The sequence below is a fragment of the Felis catus genome, chromosome E1, assembly GCF_018350175.1.
Source record: "Felis catus isolate Fca126 chromosome E1, F.catus_Fca126_mat1.0, whole genome shotgun sequence".
NCBI lineage: Eukaryota > Metazoa > Chordata > Mammalia > Carnivora > Felidae > Felis > Felis catus.
In genome coordinates, this window is record NC_058381.1 from 43364421 (window position 1) to 43385512 (window position 21092).

Sequence of the window (21092 nt, forward strand, 5' to 3'; positions counted from 1 at the left end):
CCAGGCTCCCCTAAGTCTCCAACTGATTTTGAGTTAATTCTTGTGTATGGTGTGAGGAAGGGGTCTACCTTTATTTTGTCGCAGGTGGACATCCCATCATCCCAGCACCAGTTATTGAAGGACTACAGTTTGTCAGCCCTGCTTATAGGGTTTGAGATGAGGGAGGCATGGGTGAGCAGGACCCAGGACCCCTTCTGTTGCTGAGACTGAAGCTGCTCACCAGTGGGAGAAGGGGGGTGGGTCTGGGGTCACAGAATTGTGGGAAGGGATTTGAGCTTCCCCCCTCCCCCATTTCAAGCACTCCCTGCCTTTCTGTGCCTAAGCATGGATGAGCAGAGGCAAGAAGAAAGCTGGCTGGACTGCCCTAAGTGGCTGTCTACACAGAGGAAGTGACTCACACGAGAGGTGGGTCCAGCCCAGCTATTTTGTTAAGTGTCACCAACCTCACCCTGAAGTTGCTATTTCCACCCCCTAAATGAGACTGCCCTCTCTGCTCCCGTAGACACGGAAGGGGAGTAAGGCTGAGGCTGCCCTAGAGGGATTGGTTTGCACAGTTTAATCCATTCAGATGCTTTATGGCACCTTAAGCCAAGAGTGGAGAACTCTGAGTCGGGAGTATCGGGGCCTCAGAGCTGGGCTCCAGGGCTCCCTCTGAAAACCCTCGGAATTAGCAGGTGCTTCCTTCAGGCAGTGACAGGACAATGTGTCAATCAGGGTGGCTACCTGGGAAGCATTTGCAACACAAGATTCTGAACAAAGCCTGCCTGGGCCATAGAGACCCAGGGGAGCTCCCCGAGGAAAATGGCCAGGAGCCCCACAGAGCCTGGCACACACACCTGGGAAGTCCTGCGGCCTCCCAGCTCACTATTCCTTAAGACTCAGCTCAGGGGCCGTCCATCACCTCCTCGGGGAAGCTTTCCTGACTATTCCCCAGCCTACACTCCTCCCGCTGCCTAGCTGGGTCAGGGACTCCTCGGGGCTCCCACGGCAGTCTTTGCCCACCCCACCCAGCACCTACCAAGCTGTACGCAATGGCCACTCTTCTTTTGCCTGGCACAGAGTTATCACAGATGAGGGAATAATTCTTGAGTATCAAACGTCTTTGGCATAAAATAACAAGGCTGGGGCAAGGGGACTGGAAGGAAGGAGACAAATGTGAATTGTGAGGTGATATATGTTCACTGGTGAGGGCTTCTCTCTCCGAGGAGGCGAGGGAGACGGCCGGGAAGTGTTCAGACTCGGTCCAGCGGCCACAGGTCAGCCCCCAGGAAATGATACTCCAGGAAACATCTTTTGTTCTCTTAGACAACAGACAAAACCAGTGGGAACACTGGGTCCTTGGAGCTACTGCACACAGGCCTGGACGGAGCTCTGTAGCTGTGCCCCAGCCAGGGCCCCCGGTCACCAAGCGGGGTGTGGGGGGAGCACCCCACTGTTCCCCCTCCCCCTTCCTACCACCTGCCTTCCTACCTTCTGCTCATTCAAGCCCCCACATCTGGCCAGTTCCCTGCCGCTCTAACAGTGGAGGAAACCGCCACAGACCACGGGTCTAAGCCATGGCAGCACCTGCCACGAGGGGCCCGAGACAGAGGAATGCCACTTTCACTGGGTGAAGTCTTAGAATCCAGACCGTCCTCTGGAGTGCAACTGAGAAATCCGTTCACAGCCCCCCGGAGTCCACAAATAGAAGTCCCCTTAGCTCCCCCACTCCCGGCCCCCTTCCTTCCTGGCACTTGTCACCAGTGTAATTATGATGTGGGTAATGACTCGCCTGATCCAGAGTCTGTCCCCAAGGAGCAGGGCCCTTGTCCGTCCTGTCCCATCACCGTACCGAGTATGGTGCTTGGCCCAGAGCAGGGCCTCTGTGGTGAATGAATTTAAAATAATGTTTTTTGTTTCTTTTTTAAAGAAAGACTGAATGGCTCTCATGGTTATACGACTTGACAGTCAGAACCCTCTACTCACCCGCCCCCCCACCCCACGCCACCAAAGTGTCAAATAAACGGCAGTGACTAAGTGACAGAAGCACAGGAAAATGAGACTCACAGGGGTGACACGCGGGGTGGAGCCGGGGGTCCACCAGGTGGGCTGCACGGGAGTGCCCAGCGACTATCTTCTTAGTGGAGGGATGAGTGGGTCCTGTGGGCTCTCAGCAACCTGAGTCCCCTGAGGCCTGCGGGGAGGCGGAGCCCGCCCTGGTCAGACCCACCAGCCCAGCCCATGCACTTGGCGGCCTACTTCTCAGCGTAAACTCCCAAGCTGGCATCTCGAGAGTCTCTGAGAGTTCGAGAACCATTAATTACGCCTGCACTCACCCAGGTACGGTGTGCAGAGCTGACCTTACGGAAGGGAACAGACATGCTCTTCCGTATCACGGAGCCGATATTCGAGTCCAGAGGCAGGAAATCAAGTGAAGCAGGCAAATGGGGAAGGGAGTCACGGGGGACGGTGCTTTTGGGACAGGGTGCTGGGGGAAGGCGGAGACAAGGGTGAGGAAAAGGGGCGAGCTGGGAAAGGGTCCGGGCAGATGGAAAAGCCTGGGGCTGAAAGGAGCCTGCGGTGGCAGAAGCTGCCGGAGGCCAGAGGAGCTTGGGTGACAAGTTAAGCTGCCCTGTCCCATCAGCTCCGGGACCCTGGCAAGACAGGATGTCGGAGCTGAGACACAACACGAGTCAGGTCTTGGACGGGAGTGAACTCAGCTTGGTCAACGCCAGCCACTCTGTGGCATCCTGCTAGGGCGCGCAGCCCCAGACCCTAGGGGTAGCCCCCTGCTTCCAGCTCAAGCCGGGGGCTGTGGAGTCGTTCTTCTTTACCCTTCAGGGTGTTGACAGTTGTCGGCTCAAAACCTTCAGAGTCCTCTGACATTCTGGGCCCTGAAGACTCTTCAGGATAGTAAAAAATGGAGACTGTGACCTCACTTATACAGCTACATGGCTTACACAGTCACATTCAGTCAGTGGTGCTAGTCAGTCCGATATCTGTATGGACAAAACGTGACTTTTGACTCTTACCTCACACCATACACAAAACTCAATCCCAAGTGGATCATACATCTAATTGCAAAAGGTAAAACAACAAAGCTTCTAGATGAAAATACAGGGGTCTTCACAGCTTTGGGTAGAGATCTTAAAAATAGACACAAAATACGTAAACCACAAACAGAGAGGCCAATAAATTGAAGAGCATTAAAACCAAGAATTTCTGCTCCACGAAAAATACCATTAAGAGATTTAAAACACAAGCCATAGGGGCACCTGGGTGGCTCAATCAGTTAAGCATCCACCTCTTGATTTCGGCTCCGGTCATGATCTCACAGTTTGTGAGTTCAAGCCCCAAGTCAGGCTTTGCACTGACAGTGCGGAGACTGCTTGGGATTCTCTGTCTTTCCTCTCTTTTTCTTTCGTTTTTTAATGTTTATTTTTGAGAGAGAGAGAGAGAGAGAGAGAGCAAGTGGGCAAGGGGCAGAGAGAGAGAGATGGAGACACAGAATCCAAAGCAGGCTCCAGGCTCCAAGCTGTCAGCACAGAGCCCGACGCAGGGCTCGAACTCGTGAACCGCGAGATCATGACCTGAGCTTAGCCGACTGAGCCACCCAGGCATTCCTCTCTCCCTCTTTTTCTGCACGCGCATGAGCGTACACACTCTCTCTCAAAATAAATAAATAAACGTTAAAAAGACAGGCAAGCCATAGACTTGAAGAAACGTTTGCTATATGTATATGCGACATATTTTTTTCTCAAATAAAAGACATATCCATAATATGTAAAGAGCCTCTACCAATGAATCAGGAAATACACACAACTCACTTTAAGAATGAAGCAATGACTTAGAGACTTCCAACAGCCAATAAGCAAACGAAAAGGTATCAAGATCGTTAGTCATCAGGGAAATGCAAATTAAAACCACAGTGAGGTCCCACTGCACACCTATTAGAGTGGCTGAAATGAAAAAGACTCATGACCCACTGGCTAGGATAAAGAGCAATGAAAATGCTCACATATTGCAATGCGAGTACAAGTCAGTGCAAGCACTGTTAGAAAACTGCTTGGCAGTATGCACTAAAGGTAAACATATGCCTTCCCAATGACTGGGCAATTCCGCTCCTAGATATATACCCCCAGAAAAGAGTGCAGAGGGGTTCACCGAAATACAAATGTAAGAATGTTCACATCAGCTTTCATCATAATAGCCCAAACCTGGAAACAACCCAAACGTCTGTTAGCAGGAGAATGGATAGATGCACTGTGATATACTCTTACAATGGAATGCTACAGAACAATGGAAAAGAACAAACTATAGCCTCATGCTATATGCACAGGTGAACCACACAGACATAATGCTGAGTGAAAGAAGCAAAAGAGTATACATTGTACAGTTCCTTTCATACGAATGAAGTCGAACAATAGGAGAAATTAATCTACGGTGCTAGAAGTCAGAATAGAGGCTTCCTTTAGAGGGGAACAGCGGGACAAGGCATGAGAGAGCCTTCTGGTGGGCTGGAAATGTTCTATGTTTCCATCTGGAGGGTGGTCATAGAGGGTACATCGTATATAATTACTCACTGAGATGTGTACTAAAGATCACTTTACAGCATTCCTCGAAAACGTTCTAAAGGGGGAAATAATAGTCTTTTTTTCTGGTAAATTTTTAAAAATCCTTATTTTTGAGAGAGAGAGAGAGAGAGAGAGAGAGAGAGCGCACGCGCAGGGGAGGGGCAGACAGAAAGGGAGACACAAGAATCGGAAGCAAGCTCCAGGCTCTGAGCCATCGGCACAGAGCCCGACGCAGGGCTCGAACTCATGAACCACAGATCACGACGTGAGCTGAAGTCGGACGCTTAACCGACTGAGCCACCCAGGCGGAAAATAATAGTCTTTTGAACAAACGGTGCTGGTACCACTGTACATCAATATGCAAAAGAATTGAGCTGGACCTCGTCGTTATACCATATACAAAAGTCAACTCAAAATGGATCATAGATCTCAATGTAAGAGCTAAAACTATAAAATTTTTAGAAGAACACATCAATCTTTGTGACCTTGGGCTAGGAAACGGGTATACACGGGACACCAAAAGCACAAATGGCAAAAGAAAAAAATAGGTAGACTGGACTCTATCAACATTGAAAACATTTATGATGTAAATGTTACCATCAAGAAAGTGAAACGACAACTCACAGGATGGGAGGAAATAGTTGCTAATTATGTATTTAATAAGGGTATACAATCCAGAATATATAAAGAACTATTAAAATTCAATAATAAAAAGACAAATAATCCCATTTTAAAATGGGCCAAGGGGTGCCTGGGTAGCTCAGTGGGTTAAGCATCTGACTCTTGGTTTTGGCTCAGGTTGTGACCTCACGTTTCGTGAGTTCAAGCCCTGCATCGGGCTCTGTGCTAGCGGCAAGGAGCCTGCTTGGGACTCACTCTCCTTCTCTCTCTGCCCCTCCCCTACTCATGCCCGCACTCCCACAAAATAAATAAGTGAAAAATAAACAAAATAAAATAAAAATGGGCCAAGGTTCTGAATAGACATTCCTCCAAAGTAGATCTACAAATGGCCAAAAGTCACACAAACAAGATGATGCTTGACATCATTAGTCATTAAAGAAACACAAATCAAAACCATAAGTAGATACTGCTCGTGCCCTCGGCTAGCTATAATGACAATTTTTAAAAAGACAGAACTGTTGGTGAGGATGGAATACATTGCTGGTGGGAATATAAAATGGGGCGCTGCTTTGGAAAACAGTTTGGTAGTTCCTCAGAAGGTTAAATATAGAGTTACCATGTGACCCAGAGATTTTGCTGCTGGGTATACATCCAAGACAATCAAAAATATACCCACACAAAAACTTGTACATGAATGTTCATTGCTGTGTTATTTATATTAGCCAAAAAAATGGGGGGAAAAAAACAAAAGTCTATCAACTGGTGAAGGACAAAATAAAATGTGACGGGTTCATACAAAGGAATCTACAATGAATTATTACTCCCTGAAGCACAGATCAGGCTCCAACAACGATGAATCCCGAAAACAGTATGTTAATTGGAAGAAGCCAGTCACCAAAGGCTGCATATTACGTGATTCCATTTCTGTGAAATGTCCAGAATAGCAAATCTATAGACAAAGGAAATAAGTAGTTGCCAGGGGATGAGAGGAGTGAGGCCGGAGGAGGAGGATGGGGCGTCACTGCTAATGGTAAGGGATTTCTTTTCTTTTCTTTTTAACATGTTTTTATTTATTTTTTGAGAGAGAGATAGAGACAGAGCATCAGCAGGGGAGGAGTAGAGAGAGAGGGAGTCTGAAGCATGCTCCAGGCTCTGAGCTGTCAGCACAGAGCCCGACATGGGGCTCGAACTTGTGAACCACAGATCATGACCTGAGCTGAAGTCGGACCCTCAAACGACTGAGCCACCCAGGCGTCCCAAGGGATTTCTTTTATGGGGGATGAAAATATTTTCAAATTCGATTGTAGTGATGGCTGCACAACCTTGTGAATATACGAAAAAAGAATGGAATTATACACTTTAATTAGGTGAATTGTATGCTATATGAGTTATATCTCAATAAAGCTATTTAAAAGTGTGTGTGTGTGTGTGTGTGTGTGTGTGTGCGCGCGCGCACGCGCGTGTCCTAATCTATTTCACGGCCTTGGCCCCATCCTGAGTTACACGATCTGGAAGCTACCGGATGAGAGATACGCACGGATGGAGCTGAAAAAGCAAGACTATATCCTAACGTGACCCCAGACAGCAGCTGGGATAAACCTGGGGTTCTGTATGTCCGCGTGCACACGTGCATACAACTTCCTACCCTGGCTACTCATCCTCAAGGACAAATGTGAAATGGCAAAGAGCTCAGGTCCACAGCTTTGACAACCGCTTCACTGGGCCGATAGTTCTCAAGCCTCTGACCCATGGCTCTGTGCAGGAGATTCCCAGGGCTGGCTTCCCTCGGGGTTATCAACAAAGGAGACCGGCCCATTCTAGAGCTGCACTGCCCGACAGAAACAGAATTCCAGCCACATGTATCATTTTAAATGTTCTACTAGCCACGTTTTTAAAATGTAAAAAGAAACACGTGTAATTAACTTTTATATTTAACCCAATATCAAACATATTTTCATTGTAACACATAATCGATAAATGATTGAGATATTTCACCTTCTTTTTTTCTCAGACTGAGCCTTCAAGATCCAGTGTTTATTTCACATAGCTTATCTCAGTTTGGACTAACCACATTTTAAATGCTCATTCAACAGCCACGTGTGGCTAGTGGTTACCATATGGGATGGTGCAGTTCTAACCTGGCTCATATTGCAAGATGAGTATTCTCAAAGTCTGGTATTTTAGCAAATCTGAATTTAATAATAACAAGAGCTGAGGAGGAAACCAAGGCTCAGTGAGGCAAAGTGCCTTGCCCGAGGCCTTGAGCTGACAAGTGGCAGTGGTTATGCGCAGGGTCTATGATCAGATGAGAATTATCTTCTCTACGGGGTCAATGTGAGAGGACAAGAGAGACCCATGGGAAGGGACTGGCACCGTGCCTGGCTCACATCCGCCGTGGCAGATATGAGGGGCTAATGGAGACAAGGCAGAGACCACTCGGGGTGGCTAGCTGGGGAGACCCTGCACCAGCTCTGAGACATTTCCCCAAGACCTCTCCCCGAAAAGCTTGTATCAGGGGCGCCTGGGTGGCGCAGTCGGTTAAGCGTCCGACTTCAGCCAGGTCACGATCTCGCGGTCCGTGAGTTCGAGCCCCGCGTCAGGCTCTGGGCTGATGGCTCAGAGCCTGGAGCCTGTTTCCGATTCTGTGTCTCCGTCTCTCTCTGCCCCTCCCCCGTTCATGCTCTGTCTCTCTCTGTCCCAAAAATAAATAAAAACGTTGAAAAAAAAAAATTAAAAAAAAAAAAAAAAAAAAGAAAAGCTTGTATCACTCACCGGGCTGGTGGGTGAGGACACCCCAAGGCTCCGTGCAGCTCCGTCATCCTCCAGAGACTTCTGCTGGCCGCTCCCCGGGCTGACTGCTCTGGCCGCCGCCTCTCTCACGGGACTGGAAGGCCTCTGGTCTAAAATGCTCACCGAGGGGACAGCTTTGGCAGTGCCCAACTGCAGCAAGCCCAGGGTGCCGGATGCCTGGGGAGGCGGCTCCTGCTTGCGGTCCCCATCTTGAGTCCCAGAGGATGCTTGGGGCGGGAGGGGCTCTGCGGGCACATCAAAAGGGATGCTGGCCTCCAGGCCGGGGAGGGGGAGTGAGGCCCGCCCCGTGGGAATCTCCATTTCTCCACTCAGTCCGCTCAGTCCGTTGGTCGGCACAGAGTTTACCTGGGCTTTGCTGAATTCCGACAATACCCTGGAAGTTTTTAAACAGAGAAACCTGTGTGACAAGCTGTCAGCTAGAATGCCCAAGGCTATTGGGACGGCGGTAAGAAGGCAAAACTGCTGTCTGGGGATTTCAAAAACAAAACATCCTCGTCATCCACCCACCGTGCTCCTCTGCTTACACACAAGCCTTCCTCTGACACTCCTCACAAAGTTTCTCCCCAGCTGGGACTGAGGTCGAGTGGGCGGCCAAGGGAACTGCGGGGCCCGGGATCTCCGGTGCAAGCGCTGGTCCACCAGAGCTGGGCCGTATGTGGGGTCCCAGATGCCTCCTGTTCCCAGGACCTGTGGCCGGAGATCAGTGTACACGGGGTGCAGGAGTGTGCACGCAAGGATACATGGGGTGTGCACCTGCTCACTCTTCCAATGGTACTGCCTCTTCCTGCCCTTCAGTGGTGCTTCAGGGACTACGGGGAGCCAGTGTTACTGTCTTTACGTACACACACACACACACACGCACGCACATGAAAACTACTCTGGGCCTTCTAAAATGTGCACTGGCTAGTGGCTGCTCCCCTTCTCCTGAGGCTTCTGAGAATCCACATTCTGTTTCTGAACTAGAACTATTTGCTGTCTCCTCCTTTGTTTATGAACCAATAGAGTATGTCACGGGCGAATACAGATTCATACAACAACAAAGCTACCCGGGGCCCAAGAGATTGCCCATATCTGCCCTAATGGTTTAGACTGGGTCAGAAGACGTGCCAAACTCCCCTTAATGTGGGCTCATTTCCATAAGGATTTTAGAACTCAAGTTTCTACCTTAATGTCTTCTGGCTGAGCTGTGTGCTCTTATCTACATCATAACCCCAAACAACATTTCAAGACATGCTAGTCAAACATTGGTGAACAACCCATACATTTATGGGCAACTGATTTGCAGCCCAAGACTTTTCAGTGGGGAAAGAATAGTCTTTTCAACAAATGGTGCTGGGATAAGCGAACAGTCCCATGCAAAAGAAGAAAGTTGGCCCCCTACCTCACACCATATAAAAAATGAACTCAAATGGATCAAAGACCTAAAAGTAAGAGCTAAAACTATAAAACTCTTAGAAGGAAACAGGTATAAATCTTTGGATCAGGCAATGGTTTCTTATATGACAGCCAACAAATAAGTAAACAATAAAAAATAGGTACGCTGGACTTTATCAACACTAAAAGCTTTTGGGCTTCAAAAGGATACTATCAAGAAAGTAAAAAGATAACGCATAGAACAGGAAAAAAATCTGCATATCTTATATCCAAGTATTATCATATATCTGATAAGGGTCTAGTATCCAGAATATAGAGAGCTCTTACAATTCAATAATATTAGAACAAATAATCTGACTGAAAAATGGGCAAAGGTTTACAGAGCCACTTCTCTAAAGGTATACAAATGGAAAGTACATGCAAAGATGCTCAATATCATTAGACGGTAGTGAAATACAAATCCAAACCGTAACAAGATACTACTTTATGCCTACCAAGACGCCTATACTAAAAAAGACAGAGGGGCACCTGGGTGGTTCAATCAGTTAAGCATCCGACTTCGGCTCAGGTCATGATCTCACGGTTCGTGGGTTCGAGCCCTGTGTCGGGCTCTGTGCCGACCGCTTGGAGCCTGGAGACTGCTTCAGATTCTGTGTCTCCCTCTCTTTCTGCCTCTCCCCAACTCATGCTCTGTCTCTCTCTCTCTGTCTCTCTCTAAAATAAGAAACATTAAAAATTTTTAAAAAATTAAAAAGACAGAGAATAACAAGTATTGGCAAAGGTGTAGAGAAAATGGAACTCCTACACGCTGCTGGCGGAAATGTGAAATGGTGCAGCCTCTGTGGAGAACAGTTTGGTAGTTCCTTAAAAGTTAAACATAGAGTTACCATAGGAGTCAGCAATTCAACTCATGGGTATATACCCAAGAGAACTAAAAGACAATGTCTGCACAAAAACCTGTACATGAGTGTTCACAGCAATATTATTCACAGAAGCCAAAAAGTAGGAATAGAACAAATGTCCACTAACTGAAAAGATAAAACAAATGGTGGTGTATTCACACAACGGAATATTATTCAGCCATGACCCATGCTACAACACGGATGAACCTTGAAAGCCTACTAAGTGAAGGAAGCAGGTCACAAAAAGCCACATAGTGTATGATTCCATTGGTATTAAATGTCCAGAATAGGTAAATCCATAGCTAGTGGGGAAGGGGTTTCCTTAAAGGGTGATGTTGGTTGGCTTTGGTTGGCACACTGCTGTGGCCCCACAATACGTTCCTAAAGTTCACGGACTTCATTCCTTTACCCGTAAAACCGGCACGGTAACAGCACCCACCTATGACTGTGCTCAAGGCTGAATGAGATCATATAGGTAAAACGCTTATAGAGTGTCTGGCACAAAGTAGGTACTCAAGAAACATTAACCTCAATTTGTCACTGGTTGTTCTTATCGCCACTGGTAAGACTGCTTAGCCTCTACACACATGGCTATAAAAATGTAAGGAAGGAGAATTACGGAAATATTCAGCAGCATTACCGAAATGGTTATTAATTATAAATGACCCCTCATCTGTAAGACACATTTTAATGATGGAGTGGACTGGGTGTGGGAATAAAGAAACACCACCCGACAGCAAGAAGCTTGTGTGATAAATTAGAGTTTCCACCAAATCAACACCACGGTCAGGATGAAATCAAGTTCACAAGAGTCTCACCAGGATCAGAGCGGGTCGGCAGGACCCAGAGAGAATAAGAGACATGCACATCAAGTGGGAAAAAGTGCTAGAGATGAGGTTTTGAAGGAAAAGTGAAAGAAAGAGAATTTTCAAAACTTTTGAAGAAAATGCAACATAGGGCTGAAACACTCCGGTCCTTCCACTTCTGTCCAGCTCAGGGCAGCGTTTTTCAAAAACTGCCTGTTCAAAAATTCTAGAAGTTTGTGCTTTCATTTAGAAGACAGTCTGAAAACATATACGGATTATATACATACGTATATTGCGCGTACACAGAGGCGTAGGCGTGGAATAAAAGCATGGGCTGGAGAATCGGCATGACCACCCCATAAAGTGCCCCCCGCCAAGCGATTCTGAGCCTGCGCTTTTCCTGAGCGCGTGGACTAGCGTGTTGGGGTCCACGGCACCACCTGGCGGTCAGGGGTGCTCGTGAAAGTACAGGAGGGGGCTGCACGTGCGAAGAATCATTTCCCCCAAGAGAAGGCCTCGTGATAACGACCTCTGACAAATATCATCAAGCACAGATCTGCAGCCGTGTATACACAGACAAGTAGCGCGAGAACTGACATCACGGGGACCCCCAGTAGTAAAATGATAATGACACCACCTATGGAGCACTCACCCTGTGAGTGGCACTGCTCTAAGCGCTTTGCATACCTTAACTCACTTCCTAGCATTCTTATCCCCATCTTGCAGATGAGGACATCAAGGTCAGAAAGGTTGAGTATCTTGCCCGGGTCGCAAAGCTGGTTAATGGAAGACTCCAGCAGTCTGGCTCCTGAGTCCACACTCCTAACCACCGGCCCCTAGCTGTGCTTCTCAGCGATCACTGTAATTCAGACCCAACCAACACAAAAGAAGCTATTCGGGCCATCAATCCTCTATTCACAAAGCAAACTGCAGTTTGGTTTCCAGAAAACATTAAGTTAATACATTTCATTGGAATGTTACATCTTTTGTACTTTATGTTTAACTTGTAGATGATTTAAAAAAACTTTTTTTAACATTTATTTTGATAGAACGCCTGTTCTCTCTCTCTCTCTCTCTCAAAATAAATCAACTTTAAAAAATCCACGAAAACAAATATTTAAGTAATATGACAAAAATAAGTGAACTCTTAACTGCGGATGTGACTCTTCACCCTCAGACACACCCTCTAAGGGCTGGTGTGTGTGGACGTGAGAAGATAACTTCAAGCCCAGCACTCAGAGTGATGGTGCTGGATGTGTGTTTGTGCGTCTGTGTGCTCTGTGTTTGCTGGTTCTGCACGCCACTGCCCCGCGCTGGTCTGCACATCCTGACCCTCTTCCCTTGACTTCTCCCACAATGCCCAGGATGACGCTTCCCACACAGGGTGGACGGTCACTGATTCAACGGCCTTAAGCTGGAATTTTCCAATCACAAGACTCACGAAAGATAAAAGCAGGGCACACGACAAAACAGAGGGCCGGCGGGCTGGCCTGTGGGAGGAGGAGACACAAGGAAGGGTTCAGACAGGTGAATGAACTTAAGTCACGCCATCGGCCCAGCCGATAGAGCGGGGATTGCTCCCTTCCAGGATGCTCTACCTAAATTCTTGTTTGATGTTTGAAAGTTCTAGCTAATGTGCTCTGTGGCTCAGAAGCTGCTTCAGCCGTGATTCGCCCCCAGGCATCTGATCTGATTCTCGGCCAGCTCTATGAGGGAGCCTCCACTTTACAGATGAAGAAACAACCTCACAGAGCCAACGCTTGGCCTGCCGTTACTGGACTTGGGACTGGTAGAACAGGGCTTGAGGCCGGATCCTGCTACAAGCCAGTCCGTACCGGCACCCAATCTGGTGTTCTTCCCACAGCAGCTGGGAAACCTGTAAAGACTCGAATGAACCAAGAAGGTAGGGGCACACAGGAGTAGAAAAGAAGATCCTAGACACTGGCTGAGGGAACATGGGTCTGGCTGAAGGAAGCGCTTAATAAAAATTTACCATTTTCGGGGCGCCTGGGTGGTTCAGTCAGTTAGGCGTCCGACTCTTGATTTTGGCTCGGGTCATGATCTCACAGTTCCTGGGATCAAGCTCTGCATCACGCTCTGCACTGACAGCGAGGGGCCTGCCTGGGATTCTCTCTCTCTCCGCCCTGCCTCTCTCTCTCTGCCCTTCCCCCACTCATGCTCGCTTGCTGTCTCTCTCTCTCTCTCTCTCTCTCAAAACAAGTAAATAAACTTGAAAAAAAAGTTTATCATGTTCTACCTATTAGATGAGCAAATATCCAAAAGTTTGATAATACCTTCTGCCTACAAGGCCGAGGGGGCACAGGTACATTCCTGACAGAGTGTAAACAGGCGATTATCTATGAAAATTGTAGACTCATTTATCCTTTGCCTCAGCAATTCTGTTTCTGGGACTTTACTGAACAGAGATAGTTGCATAGAATTAAAAGATCACATACACACGGTTATTTATAGAAAGAGTGAACTCCAGTGTCCAGTAAATACAGGGCTGGTCAAATAAACTAAGGTACATTCATACAATGGAAACACATGCCACAGGGGAAAAAAAAAAAAAAAACTGAAGAAACTGATATGAAGCTCCAAAACACAAATTGTGATCTCTTCTAAGACAAGGTATCAAACAGTATATTTATAATAGCTTTGTGGGGATGGGGCAGAGATAAGAAATATAAAAGACATTTAAAAAGTCTATCTATTCATATCTGTTAGATGCATTTAGAAACATCAGAAAAAGACATGTAAAGGGGGTGCCTGGGTGGCTCGGTCAGTTGAATGTCTGACTTCAGCCTAGCTCATGATCTCACGGTTCGTGAGTTCGAGCCCCACGTTGGGCTCTCTGCTGTCAGCACAGAATGTGCTTCAGATCCTCCGTCCCCCTTTCTCACTGCCCCTCCCCTGCTCATTCTCTCTCTCAAAGATAAATAAATAAACTTTAAAAAAAAGAAAAAGAAAGATGTAAGGAATTAATAATTATGGTTACAAAGGTGGAAAAGACGTTTCACTGTAGGTAGACTTTTTTTTCTTACCATAAAAACAAATCTATTAAAAAATGAATGTTTCAAAAGGGCCTGCACGAAGAAGGCTCTGCTGTGGTGAGCACGGTTAACATAGAGAGACGGTGACTCACTACGTTGTACACCTGAGACTAATATAACACCGTGTGTCAACAATACTCAAACAGAAAATAGTTCTTTTAAAGAGATAGCTCTGCCCAGGGTCCCTTCTCTAGTCAAGTTCATTGCTCCCTGTGCTCTTCCTCCACTCACTTGCTTGGCCCCTTTTGTGCACCACCTCCTCCAGGCCTCATTCAGGGTCTGTGTCCTTCAGAGGCCTTCTGGGAGGTCGCAGCGGAGCACCCTGACGCGCTGGGCTTCACTGCGTCTTTTGGAAGTCGTATATCTAACTCCGAACCGTTAGTTTCCGCCCTAGAGGCAATAATATTTTACACGAAGCCTCAGGGAAATTAGGTAACTTGTGGAAGATCAGCCAGGGGCAGAGCTGGAGCCTGATTCAGCTCTGAGCCCTCCCTGAATCCATTCTCCTCGCTGCCCCATGTTGCCTCCAGGTACAAGTCGCGGCAACTCCAGTCCCTGAGGAAGAGCCACGGTCCTCTTTTCCTTTATGCCCTTAGAGAGGTCAATGCTCAGTGACAGGCAATCACATGCTATAGGAAGGGAGAGAAAGAGGAAGAGGAGAAGGAAGGAAGGCAGGGGGAGGAGAAGGAGTGGGGGAAGGACACTCACTCTTGCAGAGACGGGTCTGAATCATCGGCATTTGCTGTCCCCAGGTCGGAGTCGTAGGACATGGGCTCCTCGGAACGGTCTGGACTCTTGGAGCCATTCTCTTGGAGTAGGCAGCTATCAGAGTTGAGGCTGCAAGACAGCTGGGATGAACTGGCGGTGTCCAGGCTGAGGGAGGAGGCCGTGAGCTTCCGGTTCCGTCGGATCTTATGGCCTGAGTGCTGGACTTCGATGTCCTCCGAGCCTGAGGAATGGGAAATTGAATCCAGAGACTCTTTCCGCTGTAGTTCTGTCCCAGAGGTGGCGAGGGGGTCGAGCTCAGAGAGCGGGCAAAGCCCAGAGAGAGCCAGTGGGGTAAGCGTCCACTCGTTTAAGATGGCGGACTTGTAGGAGAGCTCGAAGGATAAGGACGTCAGTCCCTGCAGGAAGCTGAGCAGGAACTCGCCCTCCTCGGCGTCTCGAAGCAGGGCTGTGGGCTGATAGTACTCGCACAGGCGGGCGGGCTCCTGGAGGAGCAGCTTCAGGTAGCACTCCATCAGGCCGTCATTGAGGGCCAGCCTCAGCCAGGCCCGGCAGCGGCCCACGTCCGTGCTGACAAAGATCAGGTGCTCCAATTCCGAGACGATGTGTCTGGGGGTGGAGAGGACAGGCTCGTTTCAAGAAATGATTTCAGATCACGGAGGATTGTTTTATCCACTGGTGAGCAGGAGCCAGTAATAACGACTGCAAGTATATATAGGCTTGGGAAAAAATCTCAGATAGCAGTGTTCTACAGGGAATTGAGAAACATTTAGCTACAACTCCCCACTTTTTCGAGGTTACTGTCATGCAGGATAATTGCCATTTTTGTTACGACTCCCCAGGCGCCCTTGACATCACCTGCTCATCCGGCATACATCTGATGAGCCCCTAAGTGCCAGGTCTTTGGAGCCGTGAAGATACAGGATACAGACATGGTCCTGCCCTCAGTCCAGGTTACTACCTTTCCAGGGCACACGGAGGTGAACCCTGTTGTCAGCAGAGCTGGGGTGGGGGGAAGGCAATCACTTCCAGGTTGCAGTAAGAACAATGCCTTAGGCAAGGCATTGAGGGATTAGGCATAGGGATTAGGGATAGGCAAGGCATTGAGCTGGGCCTTGAGGGATTTCAAGCGGCAAAGATGGAAGGGGAACCTTAGGCACCAAGGACTGACAGAAAAAAGGCACCAAGGGTAGGGAAGCAGCAGCTGTGTAACAGGAGTGGTGAGCACTCCCGTTACAGCACGGGGAGGAGGAGGAGCGGCTGATTGGGTTGCAAAGTCAGGTGATGCAGGGCCTGGAGCATCCAACCGGTGAGGCCAAGTGGGGCAAGGGTCCCCACACCTGGCTGTGCGTCAGAATCACCTGGGAACCTGGTCAGGATACAGATTCTGGGGCCCCAACGCAGTGAATGGCACTCCAGGCTAGCACTGGGGAGCCTGAGAGTTTTTACACCCGGAAATGACTCGACCGCAGTCGCGCAGACTTCTGGGTGGGCTGCTCGGGATAAGATCAGGTACCAGACTCGGTTCCCGAACCCTTGGTCTGATGTAAATGCCCTTCCTCCGACCATCACAGTGCCCTGAGCACGTCTCGCCCATAGGAGTGCGTGCTCCACAGGGCTCAGGGAATGAGCTCGGGTTAGCTTACGCTCAATAAATGCTGACCAGCTGCCTGACCTAAGGACAGACAGAATGAGATAAGGGGGACAATCAGAAAGCCACTGCCACCTGGCAGTGAGGTAAGAACCTGAGACAGGGCGGTGGCAGTCAGCACGAAAAGCAAGATACAGACCGACAAGGCACCTTCAGGCTGAAGGTGGCATTTAATAGCCCTTAGAGGCAACGTGCCAGCAGCTGCTTGCTCCAAAGCCCAGGCAGTGAGGGCCAGGGCCACAGAGGCAAACGTCCCAGGGTGGATATTCAGATGATCTGGATTCCACTGCTTTAAAAAATGCCACAGCCTGTTAGGATATAATACTTAGCATAGAGATGTTCAAACATTCCAAGGCAGGGTCAGCAAACCTCTTCTGTTCAGGGCCACTTAGTAAAGATTTTAGGCTTTGCAGGCCACACATTCTCTGTTCCAACTACCTAACTTTGCCACGGTGTGGCCAAAAGGTGGCTCCTGCTAAAGGCGACCGACCAGCCAGGGGCCTGAGCAGCCCCAGGCCATTGCCTGTGCGCTGAGGGGCTCTTGAGGCTTGGGCTAACAATAACCCCTATCTCACCCATCTCCATTCTAGAACACAGAGCATCTCTGCTGCTTTCCCATAGAGCTGTAGAGGGAGAGCCCAGGCTCCCCCACACTGAAGCTCCTCCCCAAAGCAAAGCCTCCCCTGCTGATCTCACTTGTGGGTGACAGCTTTCAGGAGGGGCCAGAAGACAGGCTGAGGCAGAGGCTTCTGGTGGGCGCTCTTCTTCCTTTTCCCTCCGGCCTCGGCTCGGATGTGCTTGGCATGCAGGCCGTGGATAAATACAGCCTCCAGGGCACTGCACATGGTGTTGGCATCTCCGTCTTCGCTAGTGACCACTGTGTCCGAGGACACGTACTGCTTCTGCAACGCCTTCACAGATCCCACTAGCTTCTTCTTGATGACCTAGTCAGTGTGAGACATAACACAGGCCTTTAGAAGATCCTGCGGTGACCCCTGGAAGGGAAGTGCTTATCACCAAATACACGCACACCCACACACGTCTCACGTCTACCTGCGGCTGTGTATACAGCAAAACTAGCACAAGCTAATCATAGAAAACAAAGACGGGCGCCTGGGTGGCTCAGTCGGTTGAGCGTCCGACTTCGGCTCAGGTCGTGATCTCACGGTTCATGGGTTCGAGCCCCACGTCGGGCTCTGTGCTGCCAGCTCAGAGCCTGGAGCCTGCTTTGGATTCTGTGTCTCCCTCTCTCTCTGCCCCTCCCCCACTTGCGCACGCGCGCGCGCTCTCTCTCTCTTTCTCTCAAAAATAAATAAACGTTGGAAAAAAATTTTAAAAAAGAAAGAAAGAAAACAGAGACAAAGCATAGAGGAGAAAAGGAAAATGACGTACTTATACCACCCAGAGATAGTTATTTTTTTGCAAAGATATTTGTATGTTTTTCTTTTGTTTTGCTTTTTAAACCGAACTTCAGTGATTTGATAGCCATAGAAATCTTGTGTTTAAATACCGGCTCCATCAGAGTTACAGGGGTGGGAGCCTGGGTGATCCATCTAGGGCAGGGGTGAAGCTTTGCACCTTGTTTAGGGGCCTACGATTCCATGAAGAGGCTACAAGTGCCACTTTAGAACCATAAAAACACCAAGAAAACAGGAGCAGGGTCCACATTACGAAAGATCCTAGGGGCACCTGGGTGGCTCAGTCGGTTAAGCATCTGACTCTTGATTTCAGCTCAGGTCGTGATCTCACGGTTTCTGAGTTTGAGCTCCGTATCTGGCTCTGTGCTGACAGTGTGGAGCCTGCTTGAGATTCTCTCTCTCTCTCTCTCTCTCTCTCTCGCTCTCGCTCTCGCTCTCGCTCTCTCTCTCTCTCTCCCTCTCTCTGCCCTTCCTCTGCTCATGCTCACTCTCCCTTTCAAAATAAAATAAACGTTATTTATTTAAAAATATCTTTTTAATGTTTATTTTTGAGAGAGAGAGAGAGAGAGAGAGAGAGAGAGAGAGAGACAAAGTATGAGGGGGGGAGGGGCAGAGAGAGAGGAAGACACAGAATCCGAAGCAGGCTCCAGGCTCTGAGCTGTCAGCACAGAGCCTGATGCAGGGCTCGAACCCACGAGCCGTGAGATCATGACCTGAGCCGAAATAGGACGCTTAACTGACTGAGCCACCCAGGCGCCCCTAAAATAAATAAATAAACTTTAAAAAGAAAGAAAGAAAAAAGGAAAGATCCTTGACCTGGCAGTCAGAGGCAGAAGTTAGTCTCAGCTCTGTTGGTCAACAGCTGGGTCACTGCAGACATTTCACTTAACCTCACTGAGCTTAATTTCCTCATCTGTTAAACGAAACGAATACTTCCTGGCCTACAGCACAGGAGTTGGGGGGTGGGGGGATGACTCTGAGGGCAGGACTTGCTTGTTTTTTTTCATTCTTGCATCCTCAACACTTGGCCTGGCTCCTGACACATGTAAGTATTCCGTTAAGGTCTGTTACATAAATCAATTATAAAATACATATATGTAAAATCCTTTGGAAAGATAAAGACAGTTCTGTCATAATATAAGCATGTCAAAATTACCTGTGTGTTTTGGAAAAGGATTGGGAGGGAATACAGAAAACCTGGTTTGAACTGTTAGCTGATAGGATTATGGATAAATATTTTACTGTTTTATTTTTATCTTAGCCCAAACAGTTCATGTTAATGTTCTTAGAAAAGTCGAATGTTCTTTTTTTATTAAAAAAAAAATTTTTTTTTTAATGTTTATGTATTTTTGAGACAGAGAGAGACAGAGCATGAACGGGGGAGGGTCAGAGAGAGAGGGAGACACAGAACCCGAAGCAGGCTCCAGGCTCTGAGCTGTCAGCACAGAGCCCGACGCGGGGCTCGAACTCATGGACCGTGAGATCATGACCTGAGCCGAAGTCGGACGCTCAACCGACTGCGCCACCCAGGCGCCCCTGTTCTTTTTTTCTTTATAACAGCTTTAATGAGACACAATTTACATTGCATAAAATTCACTCATTTAAACTATACAGTTCAGTGATTTTTGGTATATTCACAGAATAGTGAAACTACAGCCACTACCTAATTTTAGGACATTTTCATTGTCTCAAAAAGGAACACTGTGCCCATGAGCAGTCACTCGTCTCCAGTCCCCTCTCCCTCAACCCCTAGCAACTACTAATCTACTTTCTGTCTTTATGGATTTGCCAATTCTGGACATTTTGTGTGAATGAAGTCATACAGTATGCAGTCTTTTGATGTTAGACATCTTTTCATATGACTTACGGGTCATATACTTCTTTCATTGTTTGCTTATTTGACTTGAGAGAGAGAGAGAGAGAGAGGCAAAGAGAGAGGGGGACAGAGGATTCAAAGTGGGCTAGGGAGTGACAGCAGCAAACTCCCAAATCGTGAGATCATGACCCGAGCCAAATGGACGCTCAACCATCTGAGCCACCCAGGCCACCCTAATGCCTTCTTTTCTTTTTTCTTTTTTTTTTAATGTTTATTTATTTTTGAGAGACAGAGAGACACAGCATGAGAGGGAGAGGGCAGAGAGAGAGAGGGAGACCCAGAATATGAAGCAGCCTCCAGGCACTGAGCTGGCAGCACAGAGCCCGATGCGGGGCTCCAACCCATGAGCCGTGAGATCGTGACCTGAGCCGAAGTCGGATGCTCAACCGACTGAGCCACCCAGGTGCCCCTTCTTTTAATGTTTACTTATTTTTGAGAGAGAGAGAGAGAGAGAGAGAGAGAGAGAGAGAGAGAATGTGCATACGTGTATGTGCCTGTGGGGGAGGGGGCAGAGACAGAGCAGACCGAGGATCCAAAGCAGGCTCTGCTCTGACAGCAGAGTGCCCAATGCAGTGACCTCACAAACTGTAAGACCATGAGTCGCTTACGATCATGACGCTTAACCGTGTGAGCCACCCAGGCGCCCCATATGTATGACTTCCTTTGAGAAATCCTTGGTCTTTAGGCAGCCCGTATTCAAATCCGTCGTTTTTTATCAATTCCCATTCCATCACCAATAAGATGTTCTAGAAAGGGCAGGATCTCCTCAGAGGCTGCTTCTGCTATAACTCTTTCTCAACCCGAGGCCTCGCTTTCCAGACAGTACTCATTCATTTCAAAGTGAGGAAAACCAATGACATGGCTGTCCCGTGCCCCCTTCCCCACCCTTGAGCCTCTCCGACTGCCTACCGGGATGGCAGCCCGGGGGTCCAGTCCATTCTCCACCACCGAGAGCATTTCCGCTCACACTGCAGCTCCCTCGGAGAATCACATGACACCTGCAGAGACAGACGGCGGCGGCCAGATGAGCAGGTGCCAGCTCACCACCCCCAGCCAATTCTCCCCCTCCCCCAGCAGGCAGCGGGTCAGCCCATCTTCCTCAAACTGCAATGCGAAGGCCTCTGAATTCAAAAGTAAAAGCCAAGAGTGGATTTTAAGGAAGGAAACAAGGGAAGAGAAGAAATCTGAGGGCTCGGATCTCAGGAGGTGGGGAATCCTATGTGCCATGGGCGGGTCCACCCTAATCAGGGCATGGAAAGGCCTCTGTATGCCACACCAAACGCTGGCACAAAAAAGCAGGG

The 21092-nt window shown here is 48.4% G+C and overlaps 1 protein-coding gene across 6 annotated transcripts in view; it reads right to left on the reverse strand.

Moving 5' to 3' along the window:
• Positions 1 to 21092, reverse strand: part of PLEKHM1 (pleckstrin homology and RUN domain containing M1) — a 50284-nt gene that overhangs the window by 23650 nt on the left and 5542 nt on the right. For all 6 annotated transcript variants that reach the window (XM_045045132.1, XM_023243888.2, XM_023243886.2 and 3 more), the window contains 4 exons: positions 20701 to 20789; positions 17194 to 17441; positions 14829 to 15455; positions 7947 to 8358 (listed from right to left, as the gene is read on the reverse strand). In XM_045045132.1, the coding sequence (XP_044901067.1) occupies positions 7947 to 8358; positions 14829 to 15455; positions 17194 to 17441; positions 20701 to 20748 (1335 nt within the window). In that variant the 5' untranslated portion in view covers positions 20749 to 20789. The remainder of the gene's footprint in view (positions 1 to 7946; positions 8359 to 14828; positions 15456 to 17193; positions 17442 to 20700; positions 20790 to 21092) is intronic.